Source organism: Cryptomeria japonica, chromosome 2, assembly GCF_030272615.1.
Source record: "Cryptomeria japonica chromosome 2, Sugi_1.0, whole genome shotgun sequence".
Taxonomy (NCBI): Eukaryota; Viridiplantae; Streptophyta; class Pinopsida; order Cupressales; family Cupressaceae; genus Cryptomeria; species Cryptomeria japonica.
In genome coordinates, this window is record NC_081406.1 from 155,640,825 (window position 1) to 155,657,023 (window position 16,199).

The window sequence follows — 16,199 nt, forward strand, 5'->3', positions numbered from 1 at the left end:
GAATCACCATATATTCCTCCAATTGCCTTACAACCTCGAGCAACACCACTCGGTTGGTAGGGTAAGCTGGAAGCTTGTATGGAGGCCCAGAGAACCCCTGAATTCGGAGGTAAGTGAACTTTGGATATTGGATGTACCAATACCTGAACCGACTGATGAAGTCCATAGACTCTGGAGAGAGTCTCTGGTGCAGTCCACCTTGCAATGTCCGAGTGATGTGCATGAGGAAGGTATCATTCACTCTTTTGAAATGCAATTTTTCTTCCATGTGGAGCTGGGGATAGCAATCTGTTGATGTGTCTTTTGTACACGACCAAACACAGAATAAAATACCTAGAGGTATCTTATCCTCTCTTGAGTAAGGTTCCTGAATGCTGAAGATATCGCAGAAGGATCAATCGAAGGAACTTCAAGGTTCTGTTATGTAGGATCTCTACTCGTGGATAAGCACTAGTGGTCGTTGTGTTTGTTGTTTTACAAGGGGCCTTACATACTTTCAAAGAAAGCTTGTTCGTGCAACTACTTTTCGATGAGGAACAAGATTCTCCTAATACTAACTGATGTTTCAAAAAGATTAAAAGATAAAGGTTTTAAGGAGATGAGACTAAACTAATCCTAAGAATGACTCAGTGATGATTGGTCTTGATAGAATTCTACCAATTTCAATATTGCCAAAAGATTACAACTCCACTGGAATTGGTGCGATCTTCTAAGGGGATTTAATGATTTTCAAGCCATCAATGGGATAGATACTATCAGTAGGATACATATCAATACCTCCAACAATGATTGAACTCTTAAACAATCTTAATGTTTCCAGTTGACCACATAGGGCGTACTTACAATCAGTAAGGAGCTAGTGGTTTGGATTATGAGTTTTACCAAATATCAAACACAACATTCGTCCTTCAATCTTAAAACTTAAATGCTATCTCTACTAAGAGTGATTCAAGAAGATAAACAACCATGAAAATAGCCACAAGGATTGCAATAAAACACCATAACTTCAATATTTCATTGATCTCATAGCCAAATAAAACAAGAATTGTTCAACTTTCTCTCTTCATTACTTTCTCTGCTGCTAACAATATTAAACTTATTTGTCTTTTCTGATTCTAGCTTTCTCTCTCTTTAAAATGAAATGAATGAGGGCTTATATAGCACTCTCAAATACAATGAATGGCTTGGATCAAAAGAAGATCAACAGCTGAGATTTTGACACCTAAACCCTAATTAGGGTTTGTTACAAAAAGGTCCCCATTTAGATAAACATTATCAATCTATAGCCAATAGGAATTGGCACAAATAACGAGGAAACATAGCCCAATGGGAATAAAGTTGCCACATCATCTCACAACAACTTTTCATGTAGGATTTTGTTCCCTTTTCTATGTTCTTTTCTGGCATATTCAATGAATCTGGACGTAATCCCCTCAATCTCAGCAATGGAAATCTCATGAAGATTCTTCATCCTTTCTTCCAAGTGGAGGACTTGATCAAAAGCTGTGAGAAGGGTCGTCTCCCATCCAAGTTCTAGCTCTTTTGTTTTCTCGATCAGGAACATAATAGCATACATCTGACCTCGCTGCTCCTCTGTGACCATGTTCTCCTCTTTGCAAAAAATGATCTTGATCCTGTCTTCCAACTCTTGGACATCTACATCTGTCTCAATCTCAATCCTTTTGTCAAGGATCGTACACAATACATCAAACACCTTGTCTTGAATAGGGTGGATAGTGTCTTCAACTCGGCTGCATCTGGTATTGATATCTTCGATAAGAACTTCCTTCATCTGGAGCAAAGTTGACCACTGCAGAAGGCTATCGGCTTCTCCATCCATTATCTTCTCTTGTGCTAAAATCTGTCTCGGTGTCCTTCTAATCACTTGCAAGACTCGGATGATAACATCTCTAGTGTGAGTGAATGCATTTGCAGTTATCAATAGATTATGAATGATCTCAAGGACCTGGATAGCTCGATGGACTGTCTTCATCATCCTTGTTGCAAATTCAATGGCTACCTTGTAAGATTCATCAGTCCAAGAACTCATGAGTTGAGCTAAGTTTCTCATCCTTTCGGCCTCATTTATTGATTCGGGAGGAAGTGCATGCAAAGGTGATATTCCTGGATCCTGTCGCCTCAATGGTTGACTAAGGTGACTAAAATAATTCCTCCAAGCATTAACCTCCCTTTCTAGCTTCTTATTCCTTTCCATTTCTTCTTTGAGTTTGTCATTAAGTGCTCTCACTGAATCAGTTGCTTCTTCCATGGCTTGCTCAGAGGTAAGTGGACCAAGATCAAATGTCTCTAGATCATATTCCTCTGCTAGAATCTCATCCTCATACTTGTCCACCACTGGTGTAGCTATTTGTACCTTTTTGGATCCTGCTTCATCTCTAATTACCTTTGACATCTTTGTGGCCTTCTTCTTTTCTATCTCTTCATGGGAATTTCCTATGAGACTTTCTAAGTCGAATACTTGTTCTTCCTCTTCTACCACAACTACCCTTGTCAGTCTTTCTTTTAGCCAATTTGGAATAGAAGACTTCATTTCCCTCACTTGTATTTCCTTTGGTAGAGGTCTATCTTCTCTGAGAGGAGATGTTGCTTCATTATCATTCCTTTCTTCTTGTTGTTCATTGGCACCAACTTGGAGAGATTGACTTGATGAATGCTGAGGTGTTTGTCCTTTACCTTGTGTATCATTCTACACCATGGATTCCATAGACTCATCAATCTCATACACTATATGTCTTTGATCTTCTCCTTGACTTGTTTCTTTTTCATGCCTAGAAGACGTACTCAGTGGACGATCAGGATTCACCTTTTGTTTCTTCTTGGAAGGTTCTCTCTTCTCAGGTCCTTCCTTTCTCTTCGATCCCTGGGAATGAGAAGCATTCTCACTCACACTTACTTCTCCTTCCTCTGTTCTTGTTTCCAGGGTGAATGTCATGGATACATTCTGCTCTTTCAACTTTTGATGTTGTACGTCCACCCATCTGCGAGTGCAAGTTAAAACGGGATCCATCAATGCTCTTAGGTCTGCAACTTCGGGCTCATTCCAATCTATCTTCACCTCTTTATCCTCCTTCTCATAGGAAGATTGGAGATATCTACCACTGTCATGGGCTTGATCGGCTACTCTGTAAACTTTACATTTCTTGATGAGATCCAAGGGTAATTTGGAATGCATCTTTCTTTTCACATCCATATCATCTTGAATATTCATCCAAAAATCCTCTACTTGAAACTCATGCTTGTATTTCTTCCCAACTGTCTCTTCCATGTGACCATGAGGGTCGAAATTCTCCCTAGAGGCAAAGGATGTGAATGAATATAGAGATAACTCCTCTGCATCCTCCGCGGCTTGAGAATTAGGACACACTTCAATTGAATTCCCTAGTAGAATGGGTACGAGAATTCCATTTCCATGCTTATGTCTTGATGCTCCAGCATAAGCTGCCAATTGTCTAGTCACCTCAAGTAATATTATTTTGTCCGTAGGGTACCTTGGCAACATGTAGGGAGGTGAAGGGCATCCATGGACCCTGATGTAGGTGAATTTTGGAAACTGAATCCACAAGGCATGGCGGACTTTCTAGAAGACTCTCCTCAACATTTGAAGGCCTAGGGCAGACTTTGATGACTCTTCCACATGGCTATGGCGAAGTTTTGAGGCCACTCCCAAGGCTTCTCCAAGACATGGTGGACTTTTGGAGGGTCTCCCACATGGCGGACTTTTGAACATAGCCTCATAGAGGTCCTTGATCATCTTTTCAAATATGGCGGACTTTTGGTGCTCCCTCTTCATGGCATGGCAGACTTTGATGAACACCTGCCATAACCTCAATACCTTCCATTAGCCAAACTTAAAGAAAAATTTAGAAAATTTCCAAATTTCACATTTTAACCAAAATTAACCAGATTAACTTGAAATTTGAAATCTATATTTAGACAAACCATTTGAAGTAGTACAACTCCTAAAATGTAGGGAACTAGCTTTTTAGGTCAAAACTTGGAAATTTTGGGTCCCGGCCGAAGCTGGTCAGTGGTGTAAGGGCAAACCCTAGATTCCCATCCCGAAAAAGCAAAAAGCAGCCATCCCTAAAAAATAGGGAAAACTTTCTAAAAATAGCCATACCCAGGATTGGGTTGAAAATGCCAAAAACAAAACTTCCTAAAAAAATAGGAAAAAGCAAAAAAGCAAACTTTCTAAATATAGAAAGTTGTCCGAATTCACCCAAATCAATTGCGATCTTCGTCCTCCGGCCTTTCTAAGCACTTTGGTGGTGTTTGCACTCTAGAATCACATGATTTGCAAAAAACAACTTTCAATCGTTAGGACCTGAATTGCTCAAAACTGGGCAAGGCTTGGTAAAATTGAAACGGAAGGCCACAGGATACTAACAAAACCCTAGAAAGCAGGAAAAGAGAGGGTCCCCATTTACAATGGGGCGATGTGTGAAAAAGGTCACAACACGGACTCTTCCAGAGAATCAAATATGTTTCACAAGTACACACCCAAATCTCCGAGTTCTTATCATTCAAAATGTAATAACTTTATTTGTAGATATATACATCTTAATGTCTGAAACGGAATAATCCTCTACAAATTGTTCCCAAAAAAATTGAAAACACACCCATGAAACCTCACAAGCTAGCAGAAAACCAGGTTTGATACCATTGAAATATTAAACAAACAATAAAATTTCAACATACAATTTCCATGGAATTGATTTTCAATTTATTCACCAAATTACACTGAAAATCATTAAATTTCAGATTTAAACAGAATTTCTGAAATCTAGATATGAATATAGCCTCAAATCCTTAATAGAGCAACAACAGGGAAAAATTCAATCATAGCCACAGAACTTACAATCTGATTGGATAATCAGTAAATAAACTTGAAGCACCAAGTGAGCCATCTGAATGATAACTCCAACTGACAATGTGTTTTCGTCCATTGCCTCCAAGCTCGAGGGTTTGCATCCTGTTGTGACGTATTCACACATCGCCCCATTGCAAATGGGGACCCCTACTTTTTTTGCTTTTTGGGGTTTGCTTTCTAGGTTTTTTAGGGTTTTGTCTATTAGCCTTTGCATTTTGAGTGTCGCCAGGGGGATCGCTAGGATGGCAGGCTCTGCTTGAGCCAGGGGGATTTTCTTTGAAAGTCTCTCTTAGGCCTAGTCTTGCTCTTGTTGCTAATAGTGTCTTGTTTGAGTTTCAGGAGGTCAATAAAGCTTGGTGAGTGAATATTATCTTTGAAGATCTGAGTTAGGTCAAATTGGTGAGTGATGAAGTCTGGAATGTCTCCTGATCTTCAAATGTCCTGAAATTTGGCTATCTAGAATGTCATCCTGATCTTGAAATTTGACTGTCTGGAAAATTGAAGAATCCTCCAAAAACTAGATTTTGCATTATAACTCCTGGAGGTCCGAAACCACTCTCAAACATCCTGACAGTATATATGGATTATAACTTAAAGTATACTTATACTTGAATGTTATATTCCATATATGATTCCTGACGGTGAGACCAAAATGTCAAATTTCGCTCCTGACCCTTCCAAAAGGTCCAAAGCGAATTTCAATTTCACTCCTGACCCTTCCAAAGGGTCCAGAGCGAATTCCTCTATAGGACATTCTACTTTGATCCAAACTTAGAACTAACTCATTCCCAGGCATTATTGAGGGCAAAACACTTATTTGGAGTGAAGAAATATGAAAATAAAGTCAAGATTTGAGCATAAGGAGGAATTTCGTTCTTGACCCTTCCAAAGGGTCCAGAGCGAAATTCATATGAGACCCTTTTTTCTTCACAAAACCTTGAAGTGAATGCTAACATGGACTGGAGGATGATCGGGAGGGGCCTAATAAGTTATATCCAAGCCAAAGAAGGGGGGGAAAAGGTGAAAATGAGCGTAAAATGAGAATTTCGCTCCTAACCCTTCCAAAGGGTCCAGAGCGAAATTCACTTTTCCTCTATTTTGCTCTTTGATATGGCCAAGTTTTGGATTCTTGAGGCATGGTTGAGGAGGCTTTGATGCATATTTTCCTTTGAGAAGAGGTTTGAGGCGATGAAGTCGTAGAAATCAACCCAAAAGGAGAATTTCGCTCCTGACCCTTCCAAAGGGTCCAGAGCGAAATTCCCTATAGGTCTTGTCCTTGGCCTAGGTCCAGAGCGAAATCCTCAATTTGACCCCCTATCTTGCCTAAAATGATGAAAACGACCTTGTTTTGAGCTAAAAGGATGGCAAATGGATTTGATTATTGTGAGGAGAAGTGAGTTTGATCAAGCTTGAAGGCAAAGAGAAGCAATGGAGTGTGAAATCAACCTTAGTCAAGAAGTTCGCTCCGTACCCTTCCAAAGGGTCCAGAGCGAAATTCCAAGAACACACCCATTTCTTCCTTGTTTGGACCAAGATCTTAGTTCCTTGGGAGCATTTGGAAGTAAATCAACATGTTTTGCCTTAGGAAGTGAATGAGGGCGAAGGGAATGAAGAATCAAGCCTCAATCTTGAATTTCTCTCCTGACCCTTCCAAAGGGTCCAGAGCGAAATTCCTAAAATCTACCTTTTCCTCTGAATTTTATGTCTAGCCAAGTGTGGATCAAAATTGAAGATGTCCTTAGGCATGGCTTTGATTTGCTTATGATCACCAAACATGAAGGAATTGAACTAAAACTAGAATTTCGCTCTTGACCCTTCCAAAGGGTCCAAAGCGAAATTCTTGAAGGACACCTATTTCCCTTTCAAAGCAAGTCAAGTTCTTGGTTTTTATGGCATAGGTAGGTGTGGAGTGAAGTGTCCTTGCCTTTTGAGGTGGTTTGAAGTTGAAAGAATGAAGAAATGTGCTCAAAACTAGAATTTCACTCTTGACCCTTCCAAAGGGTCCAGAGCGAAATTCCTAAAATCCTCCTTTTCCTTTCATTTTTGTGTCAAGCTAAGTGTGGATCAAGGTAGATTGAGCTTGGAGGGACCCCTAGGCATGCCTTGGAATGGATTGTGGCCACCAATGACCAAGATTTTGAGCTAGGACAAGGATTTTGCTCCTGACCCTTCCAAAGGGTCCAAGGCGAAATCCTAAATAGGTCTTGTCCTTGGCCATGATTTTTAGCAAAATTCTCCTTTCTAGCCATTTTGAGGGTCAAGCAAGTGTTGCATGTATGGGAGAGGGATCCAAAGATGAGAGTCCAAGTATAGAGAGTGAAAAGGATAGACCTTGGTGAAGGAAAACAAGCAAGTCAAGAATTTCGCTCCTGACCCTTCCAAAGGGTCCAGAGCAAAATTCTCAATTTCACCTAATTTGCTCATGATGAAGGTCAAGTTGTGGATTCCTAGGCTTTGGTGAAGAGAAGGATAGCGTGTGCTTGTCTTAGGAGGTATTTTGGAGTAGAAAAATGATAGAATTTGAGCCTAATCAAGAATTTCACTTTTGACCCTTCCAAAGGGTCCAGAGCGAAATTCTCAAAACCTCTATTTTGCTCCAATTTTGCATCAAACCTAGTGTTGATTGAGATTAAGGGCATCCTTAGGCATGCATTTGAGCAAGTATGGTCACAAAATGAGAAGAATTTGAGCCAAGAATGCAAATTTCGCTCCTGACCCTTCCAAAGGGTCCAGAGCGAAATTCTAAATAGGTCTTGTCCTTGGCCAAGGTCCAAAGCGAAATCCTCTTTTTGGTCTTTTTTGGGGTCAAATCAATGATATCTTCAGGAGAAAGCAATTCAAAGGTCAAGAGAAATTCAAGGCAAAGAAATGATGAAATTTGAGCTAAATTGCAAATTTTGCTCCTGACCCTTCCAAAGGGTCCAGAGCGAAATTATTATAGGGCCTGTCCCTGGAGAGGATCTTGAACGAATTTCACTCTAATGCCTTCTTGTTGATGACTTAAGGTAGGAAATGCTATGTTGGAATGAATTTGTTATGTGTCCTTAATCACCTTTTGGTTTCTTTTGCAGATGGAAGAAGATCAGGGCAAGGACGACCTATTCCAGTCCATCATCATCAAGGACATTTCGAGGGCATGGAGGACTCAAGGTGCTTCTAGAGCATTAGAAGACTTCAAGTGTTGCAAGCTAACCTCAAGACCTCATTCTACCACATGAAGAAACCACTTAATGACAGAGAAGAATGACCTTACCAACATTTCAAGGCGAGGTATGCTACTGGAGAAAGAAGACTTGATAATAAGGAAGCCTCATCAAGCACATGGGAGTCAAGGAGGTATATCATTCATCACATCAAGGACAAAGGAGGATCAACCAAGACATAGACGTTAGACAAGGTGGCATCCCAGTCACTTTCCCTCCAATCGGATTGGTCCACCTTAGCATGTCCAGATTCAAAGTACCTAACCCATCGGAGGTGGCACAAACTTCGATGTACCTACCCCCGCTTCCTATTGGTCCTCACTCCTGGAATGTAATTTTCTAATTGGCTAAGGAAGCTTGTTGTAACAAACCCTAATTAGGGTTTCTATCCTGTAATCCTAGTCGTTGATTCTAAGTCAATCAGAGTCGTCAATCTGTAAAAGGCTCTCTATATAAAGCCCTGGCTCCTCATTTGTCAAGGTTAATAGTGAATAGTCAGAGAGTAGGAAATAGTTAGAGTAGAGTAGAAAGAGAAGGCAAAGATTGTTGCCAAGATAATGTTGCAAAAGACTTGTAAACTTCATTGAAGAAATGGTGAATTCTATGGGTCGATTCAACAATTTGCATGGTCTCTATACTTTTCGAATTTGATTTCATGTTATTAGATGAATGGAAGAAATTTGTATGATCAATGGTGAAATTTGTATATCTATACTACTAGCGGTTTGTTGATTGCAAACTTACCTTGCGTAGTCAACTGGAATCATTCAGCTTAAGCTTAACTTCAATTATCGCTTCTTCATTGATATGCATCAACCTGACGATGCCCATGCTTGTAGCGGTGATCTAAACATCATGAAGCTTTCCTCAGAAGATCGCACTAATCTTGTGGAGATGATCCTAGGATGTCAAAGCAAGACTTAGTTAGAATTTCATCAAAGGTCATTCATTGCTCTTACGTTCTTAGTGTTAGAAATAAATCTCGTTCCAACCTTTATCCTTTTTCCTTTTTTCAAAATCAAGGGCCGGTGAAATTCCACGTTCCAGTAATATCCAAAGCAAATCAGACTTTCAAGTCGTTGAAAGTAAGTCCCCTTGTAATTCCAACAAAATCACATCGTACCGCAAAGAGCTTATCCACACGTAGAGAACCTACATATCAGAACCTTGGAGTTACTTCGACTGATCCTTCGGCGAGATCTTCGGCAGTGGGGAAACTTTGTTCAAGAGAGGATAAGGTGCCTTTAGGTATTTTATTTTGTGTGTGGTCGTGTACAAAAGACACATCAACACGTCCTCAAACCTGTTGAAAGCTAGAGCTTCCCAAAAAATCTCCAAGAGAAACAATCTCCAAACATAATCCAAGCATCCAAAATGAGCCTCTCCAAGTTATTAAATAACTCAACCCTGTGACTCTTCGTTTGCCCACTACCTATCTCTTGGAATTCCCTTTTATTAATAAAGGGACTTAACTTTATAATTTGATGTTTGACATAAAAAGTCACTTTAATCTACTTAAATAAATTATTAAAATAAGTTGTCTTTTAAGTTATTATGTTTAGACAACTTAAACTTAATTATTTAATGAATTTCCTAATGTCCCAAAAAGGGGGCATTACACACTCCCCTCACTGGCATCCTTGCTCAGTTCAATGACAGGCCTAGGGGAAGGGTTGTCCAAAGTGCTGCCCACAGGTTTGGTAGGGATAACAACTAGATCGAAATTTTTAATTTGGTCTTCAATTCTTTTCCTGGTATCCATCATCTTTTTGAATTTTTCAAGCACAATCTATTGTGCATTCAATTTCCTGTTATTAGGAAGTGAGTCCCGGGACTCTTTGCCATTCAAAACCTCTTTAACATTTTCAGGAATGGGATGAGGAGAGGCTTTGGAAGCTGCCTTAACCGCAGCATGAAGAGCATCCAACTTTGAGATAGTAGTTTCCTTGTTCACAAAGGGAGTATGCCCAGAATTAGCCTTACTGATCGGGTCTCTTTTAGGGAATTCATCCTGCGAGGCATGCAAATAAAGATAGGTCCAAACTTGTGATTTTGATAAAATAACATTGTGTGAAAAGTTGGGGATTGGGAGGTGAGGATACATTACAACTCATGCTAGAAGAATTTCTTGAAAAGTATATGGAAGGAAATATCAAGAGGTGAGGATCAAGAATATGTCCAAAACTTTGACAAGGACAAGGGAAAGAGTAGGGGTCAGGGAAATGGTTGGAGTTATCTCAGATTAGTTATAAATGATGAACAAGCTGAAGCCTGAACGTACATAGAAGTTGGGACTAAAGCAAAATTTGGCACTATCAGATTGAATCCCAACAGGAAGGACAGCAAGGAAATATTTATTATTTCTACTATTGTAGGTTTTAAGTGTGACAAAGCACCACTACCTTCTACCTTGAAGCACCTTATTGAGCACCGCATTGGAGAATGAACAAGATGTTTGGGAGTCTTGCTCTAAACACATGGACACAAGTTTTAGAGATTGAGGGGAAATTTCCTCTATATTTCAGGAGTAGGTTTCTTGTAACCAAAAGCCTCCAAACTGGAGGGCATGTGATCTGTAAATGGATCTAGTTCATCACTAAGATTGGTTATTTGAGCTTAATCATGATTTGGAGTGGATGGTCACAATTTTGGCGTCCTGGGTGCAATTGTCTTGCAGGACTAAAAGCAGTACTTTGGTTACACTCAAATATTTTTACATATCCATGTTCCCCTTCAAAAGTTATGTGCTTCCAAAAAAAACATTATGTTTCAAGTTCGCATGCAAAAGTAATGGCTTCCAGGAGATAAAGAAAAAAATAAGCATTGAAGGGGCAGTTTTGAAACTGTTGGTTTCTTTAGGGTCAGTTTTATAACCACTATGGCAATTATGGAACTGCTAGTCTAATGAAAGGGATGGGTTCATCCCAAAAGTAGAAACAAGAATTGGAAGCAAACAATTCAACATTTGATCTTCTAATTCTGATTCCAGAGGTCTTCCTAGGAGGATCCTCCAACATCCATACAAGAACTTGAGGGGGTCAAATTGAATCATTGGAGGCATTCCATAGTGAATATATCACAATTGAAGGCATGAGAGAGTGAGTGCATCACAAAGGAGGAAGTTCTAAGCAAGGAATACAACACAAGAAGTTGGAAACTTGGAAGTACTTAATGTCCGAGTGTTAGGAAGATAGGAAACACATAGAATGAGTCATTGACACCTGTAATTCTTTCGATATTCCAAGGAAGCTTGGAATATGTGTGTTTGCCACTTCCAACTGGTTTTCCCCACCTGAAGGTTTCCAAGGTAAATCTGTATCTCAATGGTCTGATTTGTTTTTATTCGTTTTTGTTTGTGAAATTAAAAATATTTTGTACAATTGAATGCACTCTCTTATCTCCTGACATGTAAAGAATTCCACTATCATTTGAATAAAAATTCAAGCATAGCATGGATTAAAATTTATTTTGACTGCCAATTTACACAAGCATGATCTTCTAGTTAATTACAGATCAAGTTGAATGGTAACTAGTAGGTCCCAGAATTTCATGGGTATTTATATTGGTGCTCTTCCCTATGCTTCAAAGATATTAAATACCCACTTATTTATTTTCGTTTAATTTCAAACTCTATTAATTGCCAATCGATTTGTACATTTTCATAACTTAAATCCAAACAAATCGGTTTCTCTGATTAATTTTTAGTCAGTGTTGTCTTCTTTAGGATTGGGCCAGATTTTCTTAGTTAATACTGCTAGAGAAAGCATTTGTAATGATTCATTTTAGGTAGGGTAATTTTTTTGTGGGTGCTCTAGTCATAAATTATCTCTTACCAGCAGCAACAAAAAATTTGATTTTTATGGCATGTATATTCTTATTTCTGGTTATCAAGCAGTCCATTTGGAATATTTAGTAGATGATATTTGTGTAACATGTTCATCTCATATTGTTTTTTGCAGGCCTTATATTAGCTGCCTCGGGTCAGTTGAATCCTTACCTAAGGAGTGTTGGAGAAAAATGAATGTGAATTTGATCTAAATGATAGCAATAGTAATTTGCACCCTGCCATGAAGATAACCATGGTATCACCTCTTGCAAACATACATGGAAATAAGGCAGAAAAGATCTTATAGTTCATTTTTATGGTGAGTTGCATTACCCTTGTCCAAGCAAATTGTTAGCATACATGAAGCTGGGGAAATGCATTATTTTTTGATCTTTAAAACTTTTAAAGCAATATGTAAAGTGTACTCGGTTGCCATTGGATGCCACATCATGTGTGTTAACCTTGTAGAATTCATTTTCAAATTTTACAACCTTCATAATTGGAAGAGATGGATATCTTGGCAATGGGTCTATGGAGAAGATGTGTGTGGATCAGATGCACTATTTTTTTAAAAGATTTAGGTCAATGAGAAAACTATCTGTTAGTAGGACATTCTTAACATTAGGCTTCACATAAAAAAATGTCATGTCCCGGGACAGATACTTGTTTTGAATGTGCTGGAGAAGCTCTGAGCTGTGAGGGTTTATATTCTATCATAATTTTATATGTTCTATAAACTTTTTTAATTTTGCACCCTGACAATTTAAATTGTGTCAGAGATATTCGACAATTGTACCTTGCATTTTTTCTTTTAGGTATTCTTGATAGATGCAAATGAATGTTTTGTTGTATTGTGCCAAAATTTGTAATGAACTGATACATTGCTTAAAACACGTAGATGATTTGAAGTATAGTAGTCTTCCATTTACATGGCATTGGCTCACATCATCAAAGCATAAATGGAATTCAATTACCTGGGTTAAAACAGGAGAAACTTGGCAAGAAAAGGATCTAAATAACAATGTACTAATTTCTAAATATAAAAAACAGGGAAGCAAACTAATATTATATTTCTTGTCAAATATATAGGACATGTAGATAAAAACACTTAAAATGCTGATTATAAAAAAATTGCATATGACTTCTAAAAAAATCTATTTACATTCACATAAGAGGATTAATATAGAAAACCTTGAGGTGGCCCTAAAACAGGAGGCTGTTTGCTATGAAACATTATCTACCATTTTTGGCACGACCTTGTCTTTTATAACCTAACCCATATTAGGGTATAAATTAAAAGAAAAAATCTCAATTGTGTTTTAAAATTTGTTTTCTTCTAAAAAGATGTATTCTATGTATAACTCAAATAAAATTTAGAAGACACTAACCCCATACCAAAAATTTAAATCTACTTTTGCATTGTATTTTTGTTGTAAATTTAGAAGACACTAACCCCATACCAAAAATTTAAATCTACTTTTGCATTGTATTTTTGTTGTTAAGAGATATCTATAAAAAATATCAAAACTAGTTTTTTTTTAAATCTTGACAAATGGGATGGCAAATGTGACAATTTGACTCTTATCAATCATGAATTTTTCTAGTGTACTGCTTCTATGGTATAAAGTGGTATCATTGTTAGTTTTTCACTTTCTTGTTATTTTCAATCTAATGATGGATCTTGTAGTATGATTCGAAATGTTGATCATAAAAAAGTCTCACTTAAAACCAAAAGCATTCATATTCAATTTTTTCAGACTCGGGGAATAATCAAATAAGCAAGTTTGCTAGTGGATATTCAATCCAGAGTATTTGATTATTTGTCCCTCCAAATGCTATTTTCACAAAATGACAATAGGAATAATACAAATCCCTTCCTAATGCAAAGCTTCTCTAAATTTTGGCACAAGGTCAAGGAAGATGTCGAAGCTAAATCAAATTCAATATGCAGATAGAAAGTATAATGCACACATTAAGTTCAAAAATATATTCAGCTAAGTAAACATTTTATATAATGAATTGAATGATGGAATACAATATGATACCATAAAGAAGCTCCAAATATTGATAGTTATTTTCACGAAATGGCAGTAGGAATAATAAAAAATCCTTCCTAATGCAAAGCTTATCCAAATGTTGGCACAAGGTCAAGGAAGATGTTGAAGCTAAATCAAATTCAATTTGCAAATAGAAAGTATAATGCACACATTAAGTACAAAAATATATTCAGCTAAGCAAACATTTTGTGTAATGAATTGAATGATGGAATACAATATGATACATAAAAGAAACTCAAAATATTGACATGACCAGGACCTTGCATTATTCAATCATGAACTTTTCTATAGAACCTAAAATTCATATGATCTTTGATTAAAGAGCATTTATTTCCTCCCCGCAAGAACTCCAGCAAGCTAGCTCCTACAATAGTAAAGTGCTTAAACACAATAAGGTCCTTAATGTTGGTTGAAAATTTTGTACACTTGGGAAGGCATGCAAAATTGTGATTTCAGCCACAGTGTGTGAGATATACTCTCCTAATTTCAAACAGAAGGCTCCCCCTTTGCTTTCTACTTTAACAATTCATAAATAAACTCTAACGCTAAATCTATTCTAGATATGGGTGAAACTTTGTCTGGTTCGCTTTTTTCAGAAAAGACACTTATTCTTTTCTCTTCTTTCAAAAAAGAATGACAGCTGAAAACACAAATGATTAATGAAGTAAACCAAATAAAGAAGCAAAGTTTTCACAAAGGCACAAAGTCCTTTGTTGCTTCTCTGGAACGGGAAAACATAAAGAAAGCTCAAAGTCTCCAACTATCTATTCTCCTATCAACCTTTTTAGATGATTTTTCGATAACCAAGCACAATATGTAGCAGCTCAAAGTCTAACTACATAATGCACCTAATATGCACAAACATAGAAAATAAAAGCAGCACAAAGTCTGCAAGTTACCCCCTTTGCTTAGGCATCCTACAATAGTTTCAAACGTGACAAGCAACTCAAAGTCTACAGTATCAAATCTTAAAACCAATCTAAAACTCCAAACGTAATAAATAGCTCAAAGTTTGCAAGATTGAGCTTGAATCCCTCTTGTATAACACCTTAAAACTCACAATCAATCTCCAGAAAATGTTGTCACATAACACCTTGAATCAACACAAAGTTTGAAAGCAATTTGCCTCTTTTAATTGACTGCAATCTGATTTACAACTAAGCTCAAAGTCTTAGAGTGTACATACAAACTGGCAGAGTCTTGTTGCATTGCCAAAAGATATCCATTACAAAGGGCACCCTCGTGTATTTATAGGAGAGGAGCATTGAGAAAAAGGTGGGAGGATCCCAACTAACTTGAGAAATTCTCTTAACCACCATGACTTATTCTAACTATAGTCCTAATTTAACTCATCTTGTAGTTGCTTTACATGTAATTACATTTTACAAAAATGCAAGTGAAAGTGACACTTGCAATTACAAAACTTGTTTTTACATGTAACTTGTCGAAACAAAATTACAAATATACAATTGAAACTGTTTTATATGTCTGAAGACACGATTCTAACTACATCATCCTCTGTCTAGAAGGTTTTCATGTTGCTTCGGGATTTTAAAACTTGAAGTATTCAGGATTAGTGAAGACATCTCGAACCGGAATGGGAATTTGCATCCTTAATGATCTTTGTGTCATTGGCCAACGAACTTCAACCTTATCACGGGCTTGGGGTAGTACCATTTCTTCAAGAAGGAAATTATTCTCTTCGTTGTGTTCTTTTTCCATGCTTGATTCACTTTGTCACTAGATGACTTCATGAGGATTGTTGACCCTTGGGCTGCCCCATGAATTATTGTTGTATCTCTTCTTCTTTTGTTCACTGATGAAGAATCCATAACACCTTATTCAAGATGAAATTGTTATAAAACAATGCCCATGCCTTGATTTGTTGGTTTGATAGATCGTGTGTGCAAACAAGATTAACAAGGGAAGGGATAAATTGATGCAAAAATGGGCTCACAAGTGAATTTCGGGTTTTGAGGACTGCATTACATGTGTAGAAAAGCAAGAGCATTGACTTGCAATTGTGGAGAATGGACATGCTATTTCAAATATGTCATGGGAAAATACAAGTTTGCACTTGTAATTGGTTCCCAGAGACTTATTTTCAAGTGTTTTTTAGTGCATTTTGGACCAATTTCGAGTTTGGGAAGGCTAACTGCAAGTGCAAGTATAAGGAAAAAATTTTACACAACCACTTGTAATAGGGTCTTTAAAATCTGAAA

General features: G+C 37.6%; 1 protein-coding gene across 1 annotated transcript in view; it reads left to right on the forward strand.

The window, feature by feature from the left end:
- The window catches only part of LOC131070563 (uncharacterized), a 161,724-nt gene extending 149,042 nt beyond the window's left edge, over positions 1-12,682 (forward strand). The window contains exon 22 of the mRNA XM_058006132.2: positions 12,054-12,682. Coding sequence (XP_057862115.1) covers positions 12,054-12,115 — 62 coding nt within the window. The 3' untranslated portion in view covers positions 12,116-12,682. The remainder of the gene's footprint in view (positions 1-12,053) is intronic.
- Positions 12,683-16,199: the final 3,517 nt, after the last annotated feature.